Here is a 22,771-nt window from a genome sequence, read left to right as displayed (position 1 = left end):
CTTGGGAGGCTGAGGCAGGAGGATTGCCTGAGCCAGGAGTTTGAGGTTGCTGTGAGCTAGACTGACGCCACGGCACTCACTCTAGCCTGGGCAATAAAGTGAGACTCTGTCTCAAAAAAAAAAAAAAAAAAATCTCTTTTAAAAGGACTGCTTTACATTCCTGTCATTTTAATCGCCACATCCAAATGAAGAGGCACAAGTAGGATAAACTGTTGATCCTGTGAGCAGATGGAAATCTCCAGCTCGCAGATGGTGCTGCGTAGGACGCAGTCTGCAGGGGACGGCACAGCACGGACGGCCTTCCCGAATGCCACCAGTCGGGATGCGGACACTCACTCCTGGCCACTAGATGGAGCCTGTTCCCTGTCCAGGACGTGGTTACCAAGCAACTGAGACAGCCCCGGCGACAGCACCCTCCCTGGCAGCCGGCTCCCGGCACCCCACTCTTCCTCCCGTGCTCCCCGCAGAGTCTCTGGGCCCAAGGACCGAGGACCTGAAACTCGGCGTTAACTTAAAACGTGTCCTGGCCCGCAAAGCCTTCAAGAGCAAACCCACTCACTTGACAGACACTCACGGGGCACCTGCTGCGAGCTCGGCATCACTCTGGGTGCTCGGTCAACGGCCATTCACTGAACGGACTTCTATCCTCGTGCAGCTCACGCTCCAGTGGAGCGGGGAGAAAGAAGATGACACGAGGGCGAGACGCATGGCAAGTCAGACTGAAGCCAGTGCTACGGGGCAGGCGCACTCCAGGGAAGCCGCTCCTGCTGGGGACAGAGAGGCCGCGCACGGCAGGGTGCGGTGACATGCGAAGGCGCGGGGCCGGGGGGTGGAGTGGATGCCAGCGCCGCACAGGGCCTCAGCGCTCCTGGACTCGGGGGGCATGGACTATCTGGCACTAGGCAAGGGACAGAGGATGGAGAAACTTCACTGCAAATCCAGGCAAATGCAAGGCGATGGCTTGGGACAGACGGGTGGCAGGAGGCCCTGTCATGCGGCGGCTGGGGGCTGGGAGAGGGGGCAGGGACGACCAGGTGTGGCCCAGGGCGCACCTCAGCAGGTCGGCTGGGACGGCAACGCTGCCTAGGAGGCCGGTGCAGGTGCACAGCCCAGGCCGGAGTGGGGTCAGGGCCGCTCTCAGCCTCTGGAAACCGCGCCCAGGTGGGCGTGCCAGGCCACGCGCCCGCCCCTGCCCTCCGCAGGGAGCCCTGCGCAGCACGCTGCCAGCTGGAGGTGGCAGGCTGGGCGCTGTGGGCATCGGGACGTCCCCGGACAGCAGAAACAAATTCTGGCACATCCGTCAAGATGCCCTGCAACCCCCTCCCTAGAAGCTCTCAGCACTGAAAGGGACTTTTTGAAGGCCGCTTTCCAAACGTCACCTGGGAAGATCACCTAGGGCACACGTACAGCACGGACTCACAAACCTCCACCCCTGGAAACCCGTCACCTCCAGCGAGGTCTGGTGCACCCTCCTCTCACCGACAGCCAACAGAGGGCTGGCTCAGGTCCGCGTGGGCCACGGCCAACCACAGCGACAGGTAGTTTCCAGGTTCTGGGCAGGGTCTAGCGTCCACACCGGTTGGGTTTCGGACGGGATGGTAAGCCGCTTCTTAAAATAATTAAACGTGGTGGCCCCCAAAGAGATGGGCCTACATCCTGACCCCCAGAACCTGCGAGTCCGGCCTTATTTGGAAGCGGGGTCCCTGCAGATGTAGCTGGGGATGTTGAGATGAGGCCGTCCCGGGTGACCCGGGAGATACCTGAGAAAGCAGACGATGAGATACAGAGAGAAGCAGCGAAGGATCATTCCCAAGGGTCCCCAGAGGGAGTGTAACCCTCTGACACCCCGATGTCAGACTCCTGGCCCCCAGCATTCTCCAGGGGATAACTGCTGCCTGTTGCTTCACACCACCCAGCTTGCGGTGATTTGCTGCGGCAGCTAAGAACACCACATGGCATCCATTTATTGTACCACCCCAACTTTCGGCCACTCCCAGGCAGAGGGATGCTCGTCAGTTCACACGCAGGCCCTGAGTTTTGGGTGTGAGGCTCCCATCCTGGAGGTGGCCTCCCGTCTGCAAGCCCAGCAGAGGACGGGGAGACCTCGCGTTGTCAGCGAATCTCAGAAACGTTCCCACCAGTGCGACTCTTCGGGAGGCTCAGTCAGTATTTGCGCAGCGCCCGGCAGACAGCAGCATCACCAGCTTGTAACTGCAGTGACCACAGTAACTCGCGCTGTAACTTCGGAAGGGCCTGCTTTCCATTCCCGATGCAGTCAGCTGCGACCGCTCTGCTCCGTGCTGGTTCTGAGGCTTGGATAAGAGCTTCCACCACCTGCCTCGGCCACCCCGGCCCTCCAGAGTGGGCAAGGCAGAAGTGAGGTCCTGCGGGTGTTGCAGCAGCTGCTGCCTGCAGAGGCAGGTACGTCGGACTTTTTCTTCCTGCCACCTCCATCCAGAATAAAAACAAAAGGCAGGCCGGGCGCGGTGGCTCGTGCCTGTAGTCCCAGCACTCTGGGAGGCCGAGGCGGGATTGCCTGAGCTCAGGAGTTCAAGACTAGCCTGAGCAAGAGTGAGACCCTGCCTGTACTGAAAACAGGAAAATCTGCCAGCGATCGTGGCGCACGCCTGTAGTCCCAGCTGCCTGGGAGACTGAGGCAGGAGGATCCTTCAGCCCAGGAGTGTGAGGCTGCTGTGAGCTGTGATGATGCAACCGCACTCCACCCAGGGCGACATGTATCTACGACAACTTGCCCAACAAAGCAATTACATCATGGAAGCTGCCTCTTTGCAACCCTGCCTCGCCCAGGAGTGGGCAGGTGCTGACCCGCACGGCACAGCGTCCGTCTCTGCGAGCACGTGCAGGGCGACCTTTGAATGGACATGTGGGGAGAAAAACGCACGAAAAAAGAGAAAAGCGCTCCTGGTTTATTGTTTTCTGCCTATGTCCGCAGGGGGAAAAGTGGTAATAGTGTTGCCTTCACAGGGCAACACGTAACATGAAGGCCTTGGTCCCAACGACCGTAACCTTGCGGGTTATTAGCCCAGGCTTCTGTGGCGTGACATTCACAACCTGTGACACCACCCAGGAAAGGAGAGGAAATAGGATTCTGTTGTGTTTATGCCACGCTAAAGTCTTCCACCTACAACTCTCACCGTATCCCGAGAACACTCCTGTGAAAGCGAAGTGTCCAGACCACCTCTGTTGTACCAATGGTTACACTGAGCCACAAAGTACTTGGTCTTAAGAACTGAGAAGTTTCTGGAAGCAGAGCCCCTTGTGCCATCAGTGCATTTTCCCACCTGGATGTGCTGGCCACCAGTCTCTTTGGGCCACGGACTCTGGCCAGCACCAGGAATCCCGAGCCGACCCCAGCGCGCCGAAGCACAGAGCTGGGCACGTGCCCTGTTCTCGGAGCCCGGGTGATTCCGCTGAGGCGACCACCGGGGGAAGCTCCCCGCCCTCCACGCCACACAAGGGAGGGTGGCGCCGCCGGCTCCTGTGCTGGCCGCAGCGCTTCCGCCCGGGAGCAGGTGAGCTGGGAGGAGCCGAGTCTGGCCCACGGGACCTCTCGCCTGCTCGGGAAGTCCCCACAGGAGTCGCCGGCCCGCCACAGCCCTGCGGTGCGCAGTCCCGCGGCGGGAGGCCCTGTCCCCCCACGCCGGCATGTGGAGGGACCGCAGGCTCAATGCCGGGCGGGGACTGCACTGCTTGGTTCCCAGGGCTCCGCCAAAGCGCACGCCGCAGCGCGGGCCGAGGACGCTGTCTTGGCGAGCGCACGCCGCGGCACGAGCATCTGTTTGAGACAATGGTGAGTGAGAAGCATCTGTGATAACTGCCCCACCTCAACATCCAGGTCTGAGTGCAAGACTGCCAGTAGAAAAGGCAGGCGAAAACAGAGAGCAAGGCAAACCAAACAAAGAAGAATCTTCCCTAAGGATTTTTCTCAACTTACTGCCAAACCCCAGGAGAGCCCTGGACAGCACCTGTGACCGGGAGCCCGCGTTCCTGGTGTCAGAGACACTGGAGGGGCTGAGGCCGCCTGCATGACGTGACGGCCCCTGTCCCTGTCAGCACCTCGCGGTGCTGTGCTAACCGACCACACCAACGCCTGCGGTGAGACCAGCCCATGCCCAGGAGCGCGGCTCCTCTGGAGCGGGGTGGGGCCCGTCACAGTGATTTGGGGCAGGACTCCACACAATCTTGGGGGAAAAAAAAAACATTTAATGCAAATATTTAGCCATTAGAACATACAAATAAATAAATAAGCTCGGAATAGTTGCGGAAAAACCACAAGTGTAACTTGCCCATCTCTTTTCAGTTCCAGATATTCCATTTCCAACATATTGATAATATACAAACTAAAAAGATTTAGAACATTCAACTAAAAAACAACCTATAATAAAAATAAAAGCCAAAGACAAACCCTAATCACTTTATTTCTGTATATCAAGACTACAAATAGCATTTAAACACTTAATTTGTTATTCAAATTCGGAAATTATACATTTTGTGTTGATAATGGTCATTGTCTTGAAAGCGTCACCCGGTTTCCCCACGTTTACAAGTGTATTGCTAGTGATGGTTGGTCGCCCGCGGCAGCCCCGAGCCCCTGCGACAGTGAGACAGGAGAGAGAAGAGAGGAGCGGGGGCTCGGCCCCGCCCAGCACGGAGCGCGCGCGCCCCCGGCTGAGGCTCTGGAGCGGTTTCTGTTACTAGAGACTGAAGTGACCCAGCAGCGAGCGGGCCTGCATAAAGTGCCTCGTCACAGGGTTGCCGGACGCCCTCCTCCCGGACATGCGCCACGGACCGTCCCGTCTTCTGTCCAAGCAGCACCAGGAGCGGAGGCTGCCGTGCGGCGCTGCCCCGCGGTCTCCAGGAAGACGGGTGCGGCCGGGGAGGAGGGGAGGGCGTGATGGGAGGACCAGCCCCAGCAGGCACGGGACAGAGATGCAGCCGCCACTCTGGTTCCAACGGCTTTAACAGCCGCCACGGAGTCTGTCCTCCCACAAGTCGCCACACGCCGTGGGCGACACGGGTGCTGTGCTGTGCGGCTGGGCTGACCCTCCTCCTCCACCGCCCCCGCCGCTCTCCAGGCACAGAGCCGAGAGAGACAGCGCAGTGGGTGGAGCCCCCTTGCGCCCACAGTGCCCCCAAGCCCTGGCCGCGCAGGCCCGCGGTGCGCTGGCAACAGCGCCGCCCGTCTCCTGCCGGGAAGCGGCTTAGAAAGCACAAACGAAACATCACCATCGCCATCCATTTTCCAGACCTAACCGCTTTGTGGAAAGGCAGCAGAAAAAAGAAATGCCTGCAGTTCTAACAATCAGGCTTGTAAACAATCCAACCCCGCGAGGAGCAGCGGCCCCTGGCCGTCGGCATCTCAGCCCTGACCCTGTGTCTCTGCGCCCTCAGCCCGGGCGGCGGCACCAGCCCGGGAGGCTGCGGTCTCGTCCGCAAAGCCAAAGCTTCATCTTTGGTTATTTCACTGAGTTGCCACTAGTCTAAAACTGTGCTCTTCTTGGCAAGATTACTAAATTAGCCACATGGCACATAACATTTATTATTTTAAGTTATTGGAGGAGCAACGTCCATCTAAATAAGTGACCACATCGTAATAAAAATCATTTAAAGAACGAAGGGAGGGAGGAAGGCCAGAGAGGAGGGCTCGGGAGAGCCGCGGTGCAGCCTGCGCATCCCCGTGGGCCTGGGCCGGCGCTGCGGCGGGGCGGCGCGGCTTCTCTGCGGAGGGTCGGGTCCAGCGTCAGCTCGAGCTCAGCTCAGCTCAAAGCCAGCAGCACACTCGATGGCGTACAGGAGTTTGCTGCGCAGCAGCGTCTCGTCGTAGAACTCAGGCAGCTTCAGCAGGTTCATGCAGGTGCTGGCCGTGGGGAGCCGCTCGAGGTCGGAGCCGCCGTTGTGGATGCAGAACGCGGGGTACAGCTCCTGGAAGACAGCCCATGGCACGTACAGGGAGCGGCTCTCACAGACACCACTTTGCAAGAATTGTAAAAAGCACACACACCTTGCTCGCACTGATCAGTAAAATGTTACTGCTGCAGTCATTTCCCCAAAGCCACACTTGCTTTTTTAAAAAAAATCACACTCACAGCTTAGCTCTAAATTAAATCAGATATTGTGTGCTCACTTCTTCAAATGAACCTCATTTTGTAGATTTCACTTAGGAACTATGTATATGAACCAATAAAAAACAAAACAAATCTAATTAAAAGGGAAGAAAAAAGCAATCTCTAGCAACTGAAAGCAAAATGAAATAAACGAATCTATCAATTGGTGGCTTAGTCATATAGGAACTATTTCCAGTGTATTAGAATCACAAAAAAAATCTTAAAACTGTTTTCAGAAATGCTGTCATAATAAATTATTGGCATTGCTGTTCTAAACCCACAAAGTATTATATATGCCCATTATTCAACTAAATATTATAAAACTACAATTTATAGGGTCCTCCAACTTACTGGATCAAGCAAATGAGCTAACAGGAATCAAGATTACCTTTGGTAAAAAAAAAAAGACCCTAATATAAAGTCAAACAAATACAGCCATATCAACCTAAATTTGAATAGAAAACATTAGCTTGAACTGGTGGTTGATTCTTCTCTTTTCTGTCCCTTGGAAAGGCCCGGAAATGACAGCTGGGCGGCCGAGAGCAGAGCCCGTTTCCAGACTGCGGTTCCCTCAGTCTCCTTCTCAGTGACAGGAACCGGGGCTCCCTGGGACACCTCCAATCCCGTGTGGGCCGGGACATGTGTGAGCAAGCGAGCGCTAACGTCTCGTTGGACCACACAGCGGGAAGTGAACAGGAACCACCTGGGTCGGGTTGGGTTCAGAGTCTCAAGAGAACCCTGGATGGAAAGTCCCTGCCCAAAGATGTGGCAATTACAACATGAAAAAGAATAACTGCAATGGACTGAAGCACGTCAAATGTTAAAGCCCATGACTTCGCAATTGTAACAAAGGAAATGAAACTTATTGGTTGCCTTTGGAAGATGCTAGTTAATCACACCCATGATTCTAAAAACTGGTAAATAAAAAAAGGTCAAGATGTATTCTAACCTTCTTGTAAAAACTATTCCTCAGGGTAATCAAATAGTTGATAAGAAAAAGTAAAGTTTTCCTTTATAGGAAATTTCAGCTAATAAATAACAGAATGACATAATTGGAGTATGGTTGTTCTATAACCACATTTAAGAAATGGACGCGGGCCGTGGCACTCAATGACTGCTAAACCCAGGGGTACGAGAGGAGTGAGGACCACGCCCAGCACTGAGGGGGACTCGCCACTCCAGGAAGTGAGACGTGCATCACATCACCTGTGCAATGCCATTGCCAAAGAGGAAAAATTCAAATTTAGACTCTGATGAGGCCCTTAACTATCAATTTGTAAGACCTGCAAAGAAGCAACCCAGTTCTTCCATTAATTAAATTACAAGGCAGAATGCGAGGAGGCAGAACACTTACAGTGATGAAAGACACACACAACCAGTTACAACGTGTGGAATGCGGCCCAGCCCAGGTACCTGAATCTAAGAAAGATAATCAGGGAGATTTGAGCATTGATGGCATTATGGAATTAATGTTATTTTGTAGACGTGATAATGCCATTCTGGCTATTTTGTGAGGCACAGTGTAAAAATTCTCACCTCTGCATGGCAGGTACCCACTTACTTCCTGCTTCCCCTTCTCATGAGAAAGCAGTGGTATCAGTGTCTTAAGTACCCTCGCACCGAGATTCAATGCACAGACAAGAAATAGCTCTCCCCCCACCTTTTAAGACACAAACTGTGCGCACGCCTCATGCACTGTTCTGCACTGGCGCTCCTTCCTGTGAGCAGCGGCCGCACTCACGCTTCAGGCCGCAGTGGGCCATGCACGTGTGCAGTGCAGTGTGTGGGTGGGCACCTATGTTTTCTCGGCTTTTTTTGAGACAGAGTCTCACTCTGTTGCCCAGGCTAGAGTGAGTGCCGTGGCGTCAGCCTCGCCCACAGCAACCTCAAACTCCTGGGCTCAAGCGATCCTCCTGCCTCAGCCTCCTGAGTAGCTGGACTACAGGCATGCACCACCATGCCCGGCTAATTTTTTCTATATATTTTTAGTTGGACAATTAATTTCTTTGTATTTTTTTAGTCTCGCTCTTGCTCAGGCTGGTTTCGAACTCCTGACCTCAAGTGATCCTCCCGCCTTGGCCTCTCACCGCGCCTGGCCTATTTTCTCCGCTTTATGAACAACGAAGTAATGAATAACTAGGTACTTAAGTCCATGATTGTGCAAATATAGGCACAGCTGAAATTCCTAAATGTGAGGCATTGATAAATGCAGACTTAACGCATGAGATCTAGGGATATGTCAGTCCTTCGATAGTTACAAACAGCCAGGGACTGTATTTTCCTCCTGTACATAAACATCATTAGCTACTTGCCTCACATTTGAGATACAAGAGATGTGATTTATGTGTTCCTTTCCGACAGGAAAAACGTGAAGTGCAGATTGCCCTTAATCTGCTTACTCTCCCAGCCGGTGTGGACTACTGCCTGGCGCGGGTTCCAGAGACCTGTCTAGCTCGACTCTCACAGCACACGTGTGGGGAACCTCTCCCTCAGTGCTGTCACTGGCAAAGCACACTTCGCCCCGGGCGTGAAGGTCACTGTGAGAGCCACACTTCCTCCTGAATGACCCGCTGAGGCGTCACTGGGCGTAACTCTCTGGGAGGACACGCAGCCCCAGCAGGAGCCTTTCACACCTTCCTGCGGGGGCCAGCACCTCTACCTGGGGACTGCACCCCAACAATCAGAGATGCAGATGATAATTTACGCACAAGGATGTTCACAGCGTCGTAAGAAACAAACAGCTGTAACCAAATAGTAAAAAACAGGACGTAAAATGTGGCAAATTTATATGATGGGACATTATGAAACGTATTAAAAATACTTCAAAGAGGCCGGGCGAGGTGGCTCTCGCCTGTAATCCTAGCACTCTGGGAGGCTGAGGCAGGCGGATTGCTCGAAGTCAGGAGTTCGAAACCAGCCTGAGCAAGAGTCAGACCCTGTCTCTACTATAAATAGAAAGAAATTAATTGGACAACTAACATATATAGAAAAAATTAGCCGGGCATGGTGGTGCATGCCTGTAGTCCCAGCTACTCGGGAGGCTGAGGCAGGAGGATTGCTTGAGCCCAGGAGTTTGAGGTTGCTGTGAGCTAGGCTGACGCCACGGCACTCACTCTAGCCTGGGCAACAAAGAGAGATTCTGTCTCGAAAAAAAAAAAAAAAACTTCAAAGAATATTTAAGATGAGGAAAAAAATGATCCTTGTGCAATGCTGACTGAAAAAAGCAGCCTATAAAATTGAACACGGGATACAGCTAAAATTATATTTAAAAATTATGCATGTCTACATTAACACCCACTCATATATGTAGATACAGCTACAAACATAGTAATAAAAGGAAGGCAACATAAAAACAATAATGGTTAGAATGGGGAATAATATAGATTTTTTTTCCCTTTCATATACTTAATCACCATTATCTTTATGAGGGAGGCAAAACACAGACAGCCCACAAAATGCATAAAGAGACTTATATGTGTTTCGGATTATCAGCCTCTGTAGGTCTCTCTACTTTTAACTACAAACTTCATTTAAAAAAATAAATGTGGTGTACAACATGTGCTAAAAAACACTGTCTTTTTTTTCTAATTATAGTTTATATGCTGCTTTAAATGTCTCATAAAAATGTTAGAACATGAACCAACGGAGAATCAGAAAGAACATTTACTGCATTTATTATTCAGCATTCTGAGTGCATGAGGGCAGTAATTTTCTCAAATGCTTGACTAAACTAAAATGGAAGCATCACATTTTTGAAACAGAAAAGGATTTCTGAAGGCAGGGGCCAGTGAGGGCTGGCAAAGCTTCTGGGTAAATGGGAAGCTTGAGATATATTTTGTAGTTAAATGCCACATTTTAGTGTTTCTTTCATAATGCTAATTGAATTTCCTACTTGGAGTCTTAAAAGTAAAAAAATGAAGTTTTTCATTGAAGTCTGAGTCAAGGGCACCATTTTGTGCATAATTAAATACAGCACAACGGGAATTTGCATTAATTCAGAGTGAGGAAAGCCATCAATTTATTATGTGTCCTGATGGTAACTTAACAATTTCTACAGCACCTTAATGATTTTTTTTGTCTGTAACAATCACATTTATTAAACATATTAAACTTTAATTAGCTTTAGCAGATGTTATCCTTCTCCAGTGATCTGGCACTAAGAAGCTTCATAGCTTCTCAGTGCTGCCTGCGGCCTCTGCCCTGCACTCGCTCACCGAAAGACCTGCCCGCCCGGCGTCTGAGTCTGACTCGGCGTGGCGGCGGCCCCTCCGCTAGGCGTGCTGAGCTAACAGGAACGCCTGAATATTAAGATGATTTCCCCAAATTTGATGTCTAACAAATGACAACTGCAAAAACATCTATCATGGAAAACTCAATTAAATTTCACATATCGTACATGTTAGATCATTGAAAAAACATCCAAATTAGGAAGACTGTCTCACGGCTTCCAGAAAAGTACAGTAACTCAATTGCAATGAACACAGAGATCCTTATAAGGGATAAGAGCATTTTCACTATTATTCTATTTGGGATTTTAAAAGTTCATGCACATCCCTCCACTTCCTTTCCCCCAACTCGAGGACACTTGTGCCGTGACGCTGCCTGGCGTGTTGCTGAGGGACAGACAGCTCCTAGACACCTGGTCCTTTCTCATTGCTGGCTCTGTCGCTATCAGAATGATGTCTGGGACTTGCTCCTTCCAGCAGAACTCCTCATCTTTACTGCTGCTTGAACAACTGGCATTAACTGATTAGCCAGGAGCTGACAACATTCTGGATCTTCCATTCTGTTCTGATGGGAACAGGTCCTGCAAACTTCTTTCTTTTTTTTTTTTTTTTTGAGACAAAGTCTCACTTTGTTGCCCAGGCTAGAGTGCTGTGGCATCAACCTAGCTCACAGCAACCTCAAACTCCTGGGCTCAAACAATCCTACTGCCTCAGCCTCCTGAGTAGCTGGGACTACAGGCATGCGCCACCATGCCCGGCTAGTTTTTTCTATATATTTTTAGTTGGCCAATTAATTTCTTTCTATTTTTAGTAGAGACAGGGTCTTGCTCTTGCTCAGGCTGGCTACGAACTCCTGACCTTGAGTGATTCTCCCGCCTTGGCCTCCCAGAATGCTAGGATTATAGGTATGAGCCCAGCCAAACTTCCTTTCTTGAAACCAGATGTTTTTCTTACCACTAGGTTTGGTACTGCTTTGAAACAAAGTACTAGAAGCCTTGTCTATCATAATAAATGTCACTGATAAAACTACCTAATGGTATTAACATTTTAATAAAAATGTACTTAATGTAATGACTGTTTATATCATTAAATGGCAAAAAACTGTTCCTGGCCCCAGTACTCAAGCCACCTGCACATTCCCTATGTGTGCTTCTTGCTCCTCCAGCCCTCAAATAGCAAGGTGCCGGACGTCGCCGTCGGCCTGAGAGCAGACACGCAGCAAAGACGCGCTACCTCAGGTGTCACCTGGTCTTCAACACACGCTAGGGGCCAATTTCCACATCTGGTTACAAGGGCTAGTGCTTAGAGTTATAAAGTAGATATGCTAGTACTCAAATTTAAAAAGTAGATCCAACTATTTGTTTTGGGGGGAAGGAATTATACACTAAGACAGGAGTATCATTAAGTCTTTCTGGGTCGCTTTGTTTAGGGGTGTTGCTTGTAGACAGCACATTTTTTTCCGCCCTGCCTGAAAGTCTTTCTCTCTCTAGACCAGTTTACTCCCGGTACAGTCATTGTGGCAACAGTTCAGGCTTCTTTCATGTTTATGTTTCCTATTTTATGATTCTAAATGTTAACCTTTATTTTCTATATCTGATAAAAATGGTTGCTTTTGTTTGTCTTGTTATGCATGATTATTTTAATCTCTAGTAATTTGTGAGAAATGATTTTATTTCTACTAATATCATTGAATAATATTATTCACTGATAGGTTTACATTTATATAAGTTTATTATTCTCTGCTTCCAAAACACAACAGTATCGACCTACCAGCCTCTCACACCACACCTTTTCCCATCTCTGTTTGTCACAGCTCTGGTTCTGAGGGCCCTTACTGGGATGCTGTATTAACCCATCAATGCTAATTTTTTAAAAAGCTGAGTCAAGGTGTTATTCGCACACTATAAGATATACATATTGGAATGTGCAACTCAATGGTTTTAGTAACATTATAGAGTTGTGCACCATCCCCAAAGTCCAGTCTTGGAATATTTCCATTTCCCTGAGAAGTTCCCAGTTTCACCTCTAACTTTCAAAGACAAAGGCAAATTGCATACATATGGAATTATACAATATGTAGCCTTTTGTCTTGCTTCTTTTACTTAGCACAATGTTTACAATGTTCATGCATGCTGTAGTATGTATCAGTAATTTATTCTTTTTTTGAGGGGGGGACAGAGCCTCACTCTGTTGCACGGACTGGAGTGCTGTCGCATCAGCCTAGCTCATTGCAACCTCAAACTCCTGGGCTCAACCAATCCTCCTGCCTCAGCCTCCCGAGTAGCTGGGACTACAGGCACGTAATACCATGCCCGGCTAATTTTTTCTATTTTTAGTTGTTTGGTTACTTTTTTTCTATTTATAGTAGAGAAAGGCTGTCTTGCTCTTGCTCAGGCTGGTGTCAAACTCCTGAGCTCAAGCAATCCTCCCGCCTCGGCCTTCCAAAGTGCTAGGATTACAGGCGTGAGACACCACACCTGGCCATTTATTCTTTTTAATTTCTGAGTATCTCCTATTGCATGGTATCATTTATGAGTTCATGGACATTTCAATTGTTTCCAGTTTTTGGCCATCATAGATACTGATGCTCTGAACATTCACACGAACACTGCGTGAACATGTTGTCATCTGTGTTGGGCACACTTCTAGAAGGGGAACCACCCTATTACACTGAGGCACATTCTTAGCATAACCTTCCTGCATTCACTGAACACTTCGAGGATACGAAAGAAAGGAAACCAAAGCGCATGCCAACTAAGTGCAAGGCGTGGTCCTGGCCTGGGGAAACCCGCTCTGCGCAGGACGTCGTGGACAACGGCAAAGCACTGGAGCACGGTTGCTGTGCTCCACCCCAAGGTTTTGAATCAGTATGTATGAGTGGTGCCTGCAAGTGGTTTCTTTTTTTTCCTTCAAGGAAATTACACACCACTTTATTTCTGTGATATAAAACGACCTTGCAGGGTGCTAGGATTACAGGCGTGCGCCACCGCACCTGGCCACTGCCAAAGGTATTTACAAGTCTCCCAGCAGTAGCTGGCAATGAGGAACAAGGAAAGAGCTGAACAGACGTCACGCAGCGGATCTAGCAGCTCCCTTTCCCGGCAACGGAAAAACTATGGAATGCTCCACAGACCTGTGTGCCACCTTTGTGCAGGGCTGTGCCACGCCTCTCTGCAGCGTTTCAGTTTTGGTGTATGCGCTGCCAAAGTGAGCACCGACATGCTCATTTCTAACCGGCCCTCAGGTGACACTGAGCTGCTGGTTTACCCAGCACCACACTCTGCGACGAGTGGATCAGATAACGTCAACTCCGCTCATCACGATTATGTTTCCTTACTTTTGATCATTTAATTGTGGTTATTTACAGGAATGTTCCTATTCTTAGGAACATGTGCTGAAACATTTAGGGAATAAAAAGATATGATGTTTTCAATCTACTCTCAAACGACCCAGAAAATACATAGATAGTGATAAAGTGAAATGTTAACAAACTGGTCAACGTGGGTTAAGTTTCTTGTCCAATTCTCAGTTTTCTATATGTTTAATTTCAAACTAAAAAGTTAAAAGAGTAACTTTAATTAGAAATATAAAATACTTAATATAACTTTCTGATCAAAGATTTGTTGAAAGTGAATGCGTATCTTTTAAGTTTCATAAGCACAAGTGATATAAAATGCGTATCTAACTTGATATTATTCCACAATACACAGATATACACCATTGTGTGTACTTGTAAATACTAACACTGCTTTAATTTATGATGAAATAGGAAATATTAGATGGCTTTCAAGAAATTTCAGTTGCCCAAAATAAGCCAAATTATATCAGATAAAAATTAATTTTCAGAGGTGGTAAAATGAGGCTGGGCACCAGAGCGAAGGACAGCCACTGGTCAGGACGGTGGCCCCCCCCCCCCCGGGGCACGTGCACTGCACCAGCACCTGCAGGTGTGCCCTCCTCAGTTCAGCAGTAAGAGGCAGAGACGCAGCACAGCCCTATCACACTGATGACCTGACACGACAGACAGTCTGTCCCACGCAGGCTTGTTCATGGGCAGTCCCGGCCACCACGTGCAGCTGTCACACAAACAGGCTAACTGTGAGCCCAACAAAAAGCAACACAAAATAAAACCAGTACTGGGATAAGCAGATAATAATGAACACTTAATGATTAAAAATCTAGCTGAAAATACAACATAGTGAAAAGTAATAAATTTGATGTTACAGAAAACCGCACACTATAAATATTACTTCCCTGAGAACAGAGTGTCCAACAAGACTTCCTATAACCCTACCAGATGTCCTGCTGCCTAACTTATTGTAATTCGGTTTTCGGAGCAAACAGCACAGAGGTTGCATACCTTAAACCCCAAGAGAGGCGGTCGAGAGCAGCTTGTTACAAACTTGAGCAATTTGCGCTTTTCCTCATCAGTGAAACCATCTACCACTCTCCAGAAGATCTTAATGACAGGATGATCAGCAGAGTAACCTCCTGTGAAGAAGCGAACAGATGTTTTGTCAGGGTTAGTAATAAGGCGCAGTCCTCCCTGGGTGTCCGCGGAGACTGCCCCAGGTGCCCTGAGGATGCCAACATCAACGGACGCTCAAGTCCCTTCTACAAAGTATCTAGTATTTGCATATAACCTGCACAAGTATTCCTAATATTTAAATCTTAAATCACCTCTCGATTACTTATAATACCTAATACAATGTACAGGCTATGTGAACAGCTGTTATGCCACGTTGTTTAGGGAATAATGAGAACAGTTCAGATACAACAATCCATTTTTCCCCGAATACTTTCAATCTGTGCTTGTTCAATTTGCCAATGTGGTACCACGGACATGAAGGGCCAATTGCAATCGCAAAGGCAGGATTCTCTGCGGGCCCCCCAGCCCCCGTACCACCCTGAAGGTGACGGGCAAAGTATAAGAGGGAAACTTGAGAAAGATCAAAGAGACAGAAGCCAGAATAAGGAATATCTGTCACCACAAGATGAACACCAGAAGATACTGCAAAGGAGTCTGTTTTTCAAGAACTATGCCGGTAGTTAAGAATAAACCATTGTTGAGTAGCAGTCTCTAAATAAGGGATTTACATGTGGTCAGATATCTAAAAACAGTAGTAGACAATGAGATTTTTATTTCTAATAGAGCTAGGTGTTTTCCCAATGTGATCTTAGTGTCTAAATTAATTTTATCATCTCTCCTTCTGATACTAACTTATTATCCGTTTGATAATAAGACCATGGCTAATAACCGATCCTGGCATATGATTAGACAACTATTCTAAAATTTACTATCTGCTACTTATAGCCTTTAATCTAGTTAAGTGCTTCCTAAAACTAAAATAATTGCTATATATTGTTCCCTCATTGTTAATATACTACAGAAATAACACCAATAAAATATCTTAAGTGTATTAACTGGCACCAAAATGAATATGATAATATTTTAAACCTATTTACTGGAATAGCAAAGATCATTAAAGGTATAAACTTTCAGTGCAGACAGGGTAATGCAAACAACCCAAGACAATTTCTTGGCAAAGGAAAGACGAGATTGATTTCATCTTCTTACACTTATGACTTGATAGTGGGACAGTGTGACCTTACGTATTATTTGCCTTTACATAGAGAGTTCAGATTTACAGCAATATGAATTCACTACAGCAAGGGAGCCACACACACACATATATAAATAATTTTCAGCAGACTGTGCTTTGCAACCCTCAACACAATACAATTTTAGAACATTTCCATTCCCTCAAACAGAGCTCATTCTCGCCTCACAGCCACCACTGATCTGCGGTCTCTGTAACCGTGCACGTGGGTGCCCCCCACACAAACCGCGTCCAACAGCACCAGGAAACTGGGCAGGGCTTTGTTTATTGTGGTAAAATATGTAACACAAAAGTCACCATTTAAACCATTTTTAAACGTAGTATTAGTGGTATTAATGACATTCTCACTGTTGTGCATCCATCACCACCGTTGGTTTCCGGCAGCGACAGTGTGAGCGTTGAGCAGTCACTCCTGCTCCTCCCCCAGGTCCCAGAACCACAAATCCACCTGCAGTGCCCGTGATGTTGCCTGTTCTGGGGACCAGCATAATAAGTTCAACCATCTAATATCCGTCCTTTTCTTCCTGGTTCATTTTGCCTAGCACAACGTTCCCAAGATTCACCCATGTCACATGTATGAAAACATCATTGCTTTTTTTTTTGACTCCACAAACATTTGACTTTATCCCTCAATCCCTTTGATGCTAACAAGGACACACAGGCAGAAGACACAGGCCGGAATGGTGTGAAGCCTTGCTTTCTGGTGGCTTGTCACCTAACTCTGGTGACTCAAGGTCTGGCCTTGCCTCACGTCCGGTCACACACCGCCCAGGGGCCTTGCAGAGACGGGCGCCTCTTGTGTGGGAAGTTCTCGTGGTCAGCTTGCGCTGAGGGCTTGGCTCAGAGCACCTGGGCTTCTCTCCTGGCCTGTCACATACTCTGGGTCACTGCTGTGGACACTACTGTTTGGTCCACTCAGCACCAATCCCATTCCTACCATCACACATTTCTTTTTCTCTTCCTTAAGACTTAATATTCGATGGTATGTATACACCACACTTATTCATCCGTCCGCTGCGGATGGACACCTGGGTTGTTTCCGCTCTGGCTCCTGAGAATAGCCTGCTAGGGACACGGGCGAGCTTGTTAGGGACACGGGCGAGCAGGCCTGTTTGAGTGCCTGCTGCCAACCCCTTCGGGCACATACCTGGGAGGACCACTGGACTATACGGTAATTCTAGGTTTAGGTTTTTGAAGAAACACTAAATTGTTGTCCACAGTAGCTATGTCATTTTACCTTTCCGCCAGCAATGAAGAAGCATTCCAATTTCTACACATCCTCCCCAATACTTGTTATTTTCTGTTTGTTTAATAACAGACACACTAAAGAGTGGTAAGTGGATCGCACTGTGGTTTTGATTTATGTTTTCCTAATGACTAGTGATGGCTCAGCACCTTTTTTTGTGCTTATTGCACATTTATATACCAATCTATGGAGAAATGTGTATTCAAGTCCTTCCTTCATTTTTGAATCGGGTTGCCGTTTTATTGAGAAGTTGTAAGACCCCTGCTAGATACATGATTTGTAAATATTTTCTCTCATGGTGTGGGTTGCCTTCACTTTGTTATCTTTTGAAGAATCAGAGTTTTTCTTTTATTTTTATCTTTTTATTTTTGAGACAGAGTCTCACTCTGTTGCCCGGGCTAGAGTGCCATGGCATCAGCCTACCTCACAGCAACCCCCAACTCCTGGCCTCAAGCAATCCTCTTCCTTAGCCTCCCAAGCAGCTGGGACTACAGGCATGCGCCACCATGCCTGGCTAATATATATATATTTTTTTAGACAGAGTCTCGCTTTGTTGTCTAGGCTAGAGTGAGTGCCATGGCATCAGCCTAGCTCACAGCAACCTCAAACTCCTGGGCTCACGCAATCCTGCTGCCTCAGCCACTCGAGTAGCTGGGACTACAGGCATGCACCACCATGCCCGGCTAAATTTTTCTGTATATTTTTAGCTGGCCAATTAATTTCTATTTATAGTAGAGACGGGGTCTGACTCTTGCTCAGGCTGGTTTCGAACTCCTGACTTCGAGCAATCCACCCGCCTCGGCCTCCCAGAGTGTTAGCATTACAGGCGTGAGCCACCGCACCCGGCCTTGGCTAATTTTTATTTTTTTTTTTTGAGACAGAGTTTCACTTTGTCACCCAGGCTAGAATGAGTGCCCTGGCGTCAGCCTAGCTCACAGCAACCTCAAACTCCTGGGCTCAAGCAATCCTATTGCCTCAGCCATCTGAGTAGCTGGGACTACAGGCATGCGCCACCATGCCCGGCTAATTTTTTCTATATAATTAGTTGGCCAATTAATTTCTTTCTATTTATAGTAGAGATGGGGTCTCGCTCTTGCTCAGGCTGTTTTTTTTTTTTTTTTTGAGACAGAGTCTCGCTTTCTTGCCTAGGCTAGAGTGAGTGCCATGGCGTCAGCCTAGCTCACAGCAACCTCAAACTCCTGGGCTCGAGCGATCCTCCTGCCTCAGCCTCCCGAGTAGCTGGGACTACAGGCATGAGCCACCATGCCCGGCTGATTTTTATATTATATATATTAGTTGGCCAATTAGTTTCTTTTCTATTTTTATGGTAGAGACAGGGTCTCGCTCAGGCTGGTTTTGAACTCCTGACCTTGAGCAATCCGCCCGCCCGCCTCGGCCTCCCAGAGTGCTAGGATTACAGGCGTGAGCCACCGCGCCCGGCCCTCAGGCTGGTTTTGAACTCCTGACCTCGAGCAATCCGCCCGCCTCAGCCTCCCAGCTAATTTTTTATATATATATTTATTTTATATATATATATTTTTTTAGTTGGCCAGCTAATTTCTTTCTACTTTTTGAGTAGAGATGGGGTCTAGCTCTTGTTCAGGCTGGTCTCGAACTCCTAACCTTGAGCAATCCGCTTGCCTCGGCCTCCCAGAGTGCTAGGATTACAGATGTAAGCCACCATGCCCGGCCTGATGTATCAAAGTTTTTTTTTTTTTTTAGACAGAGTCTCGCTTTGTTGTCCAGGCTAGAGTGAGTGCCGTGGCATCAGCCTAGCTCACAGCAACCTCACACTCCTGGGCTCGAGCGATCCTTCTGCCTCAGCCTCCCGAGTAGCTGGGACTACAGGCATGCGCCACCATGCCCGGCTAATTTTTTATATACATATCAGTTGGCCAATTAATTTATTTCTATTTATAGTAGAGACGGGGTCTCGCTCTTGCTCAGGCTGGTTTTGAACTCCTGACCTTGAGCAATCCGCCCGCCTCGGCCTCCCAGAGAGCTAGGATTACAGGCGTGAGCCACTGCGCCCGGCTGTATCAAAGTTTTTAAATTCAAAAGTCTCTCTCACTCTGTTGCCTGGGCTAGGAGTGCCATGGCGAAAGCCTAGCTCACAGCAACCTCAAACTCCTGGGCTCAAGCGATCCTCCTGCCTCAGGCTTCAGAGCAGCAGGCTAGAGGCATGTGGCACCATGCCCGGCTAATTTTTCTATTTTATGAAAGACAGGGTCTCACTCTTGGTCAGGCTGGTCTTGAGCTCCTGAGCTCAAGCAATCCTCCCACCACCTCAGCCTCTCAGAGTGCTAGCATACAGGCATGAGCCACTGTGCTGGCCTTCACCTCTTTTCTGTGAAAATATTTTCACGTGCCCCCAGGCATCTGATTTGCATGTGTTTTCTCCTCTTAAATTTTTTTTGTCATTTTAATTCACAGGCTCCATGTACATAAATAAGAGTAGAGGAAAAGTGTTTCCTCTGCTACACTCCTTCCTCCCATAAAAAAGAAAAAAAATAGTAATTTAACTTCTGGGCTTCTGCCATAAAATATCATAAAAATATAAATTTCTACATAGAAACATATAAAATTTTTCACTATAGTGTAAGATTAAATAAATTATGATGTATCTAATCTCATATGTTAACTGTAAGAAGAATAACAGGTTGAAAATATCATTACTGATGGTAAACATAAAATTTCGGAATATACAGTATAAATTACATATAACCAAAAAAACGCATGAACATTTTGGAATAAGACAATATGATTAAAGAAACCACACCAACACCGCAGTGGTGGTTTTAGAAACCTGGAGTTAAGGGTGATTTGTTGAGCCAGGCGCTGTGCTGCTGAGGCGGGGCACCGCGGCTGTTCCTGGGTGAGATGGTGGCCCGGACTACAGGCACATTCCCCCAGCGGTGACTGCTGTCTTTTTCTTTTCACTGTTCCCATATATTTACAATGAGGTCAGTTTAAATAAATAATACAAACACTTACAAATGCCCAGAAGACACCAATTCCCACCCAGAATTGGTGGGCCTTTTCCTGCTCTGTGCTGAAGGGGCCCAGCATCGTTCTCCGGCTTACAGGCCATTTGTGTGGCTTTTTTGGGCTGTGGTTAAGACTTTTGCCTATTTTTGTAACTGGGTATTTTTTCCCTTATTATTGTAATTACAATATTTAATGAATTCTGGATACAAAGTTTTTGTCAGATCTATGTATTATGAATATTTTTGCACCAAATGTGGCTTGTTTTCATTTAAGAGTAGAAAGTTTTAAGTTTAATCAAAAAGCATACACTTTGATGAGGCCCAATTTATTAGTTTTTTTCTTTTACTATTATTACTGGGTGTGTGTGGCGGGGGAGCTGGCACTGTTTAAAAGCAAAAGACTAGGCCGGGCACGGTAGCTCACGCCTGTATCCTAGCACTCTGGGAGGCCAAGGCGGTCAGATTGCTCGAGGTCAGGAGTTCAAAACCAGCCTGAGAAAGAGCGAGACCCCGTCTCTACTAAAAATAGAAAGACATTAATTGGCCAACTAATATATATAGAAAAAATTAGGCGGGCATGGTGGTGCATGCCTGTAGTCCCAGCTACTCGGGAGGCTGAGGCAGAAGGATTGCTTGAGCCCAGGAGTGTGAGGTTGCTATGAGCCAGGCTGATGCCATGGCACTCACTCTAGCCTGGGCAACAAAGCGAGACTCTGTCTCAAAAAAAAAAAAAAAAGAAAAGAAATTAATTGGCCAAAAAAATATATAAAAAAAATTAGCCAGGCATGGTGGCACGTGCTTGTAGTCCCAGCTACTTGGGAGGCTGAGGCAGGAGGATCACTGAAGCCCAGAAGTTGGAGGTTGCTGTGAGCTAGGCTGATGCCATGGCACTCTAGCCTGGGCAACACAGTGAGACTCTGTCTCAAAACAAACAAAACAAAAAAGAATTAAACCTAGCTTTCCCATGTCAGGAAGGCCTGGGAGGTGAGGTCCTGGCCCAGCCGAAGATGTTGGCTCCCACTGTCCTATACCCTTCTTTGTTCTCTGTCCCCAATTCACCTCAACAAAGTGGTTTGAACCCCCTCCCCAAAAGGAAAGAATCACACGTGCATTTCTCTGTAAACACCCGACGACACTAAGCTCGGTGGTCACTGACGCTGGGAGTGGCAGGAGGACGGTACACACGGAGACAGGAATGGAATGAGGCTCTGGCTGTGGCCTCACTACACATTCTGGGCTCTGAACCATGTCAGTCACCCCACACAGAAAATTATATGAAAAACTGCTTTGGAGACGTGGTCGTCTGCAGGATTTTCAGAAAGAAGAACTACCAGTGAAAACCTACCTGAATAGTTTGTAAAGGACTTTAGGTCCTCTAGACTGATGGGAACTTGTGCACCAGAAATTAATACCTGAAAAAAAAAAAAGAGTTCAAATCATAAAACTTGATGTAGATTTTAAGAAATCATTTTCATTTCCTACAAGCACTGTGTCCTCCAGAGCTAGCAGGTCAGGTACCTGAATTTCTTGCTGGTCAAACATCCGGAGCCACTCGAGGTTGACGACGTTGGCCAGGCCCTGTCGGAAAGCCAGGCAGTGCTGGCGGATCTGCTTGTTCAGCCTGTAGTCGGCCACCAGGTGGATGTACGCAATCCGGTTGGCGCTGGTGACAGGGATGTCTTTCCCGCCAAATTTCAGTTCAACCACCTGTGAGTATAAGGCACACAGACATCAGAGTCTCACAGTATGATGACAGGGTAAAACAAAAGCAAAAACTGTTTTAAAAAAACATGACTCATTGCTTTGTCAACAAGAATCTAAACACAAACTAATACCATTGGCACACACACACCGTTCCATGCAGATTCCAAGGCACACCTCTGAGGGTGCTCCACGGCTTAGCAACTTGCTCTGTGAGACTGACAAGGCTTCTTTCTCCAAAGTATTAGTATTAAGGAATGGTGCAGCAATGTAATCATGGCAATTTCATTTTAAAGACATTAGAAATCAGAAAGATAAGATGTGAACCAAACGACCAATATAAGTCAGAAGAGAACAAAGGGATTCATTTCAGAGAAATAAAGGTTTGGTAAAACCATTACTCATACTTGTAAATATAAGCAGCACACACTTATCTTCATATTTTCATAATGTTATTACTACTGTAAAGGACTTCAATGATGAGTTAAAGGATAATGGTAATTACCAGAGATACCTGAGCGGCCAATCTCTCATGTATACTAACGGAGTTGCTAAGAACACTTTTATCAGCACATAGCCACACCCTCCTAGTCTGCGGTTTAGTGCAGGGTCAGGGCATGTTCCTATAAGGATCCCCAGGGTGCTAGGGAGACAAGCACCGTAGCAGAAACACAAGATCTGGCTTCTATTCCCTCTCCCTCCCTTGTCACTTTGCTCCTTGGACTTTGTTCCTCATTAATGAAGTGGTGACATTTGCTCCGTCTATCTGGGAATTGTTGCGCTCAAGTGAACTCATATATATAAAGCTGACTGGCAAAATATCATAGATAGAAGCATATAACCATAATCTGTAAGAGAGTATACT

General features: G+C 47.6%; 1 protein-coding gene across 2 annotated transcripts in view; it reads right to left on the bottom strand.

Moving 5' to 3' along the window:
* Positions 1-4,207: 4,207 nt before the first annotated feature.
* The window catches only part of UBE3C (ubiquitin protein ligase E3C), a 111,374-nt gene continuing 92,810 nt past the window's right edge, over positions 4,208-22,771 (bottom strand). For both annotated transcript variants that reach the window (XM_076006757.1, XM_076006758.1), the window contains 4 exons: positions 21,724-21,912; positions 21,551-21,617; positions 14,712-14,842; positions 4,208-5,943 (listed from right to left, as the gene is read on the bottom strand). In XM_076006757.1, the coding sequence (XP_075862872.1) occupies positions 5,773-5,943; positions 14,712-14,842; positions 21,551-21,617; positions 21,724-21,912 (558 nt within the window). In that variant the 3' untranslated portion in view covers positions 4,208-5,772. The remainder of the gene's footprint in view (positions 5,944-14,711; positions 14,843-21,550; positions 21,618-21,723; positions 21,913-22,771) is intronic.

The sequence above is a fragment of the Microcebus murinus genome, chromosome 9 (genome assembly GCF_040939455.1).
Source record: "Microcebus murinus isolate Inina chromosome 9, M.murinus_Inina_mat1.0, whole genome shotgun sequence".
NCBI lineage: Eukaryota > Metazoa > Chordata > Mammalia > Primates > Cheirogaleidae > Microcebus > Microcebus murinus.
The sequence above is the reverse complement of the archived record's forward strand: the minus strand, read 5'-3'. Positions and strand labels throughout refer to the sequence as shown.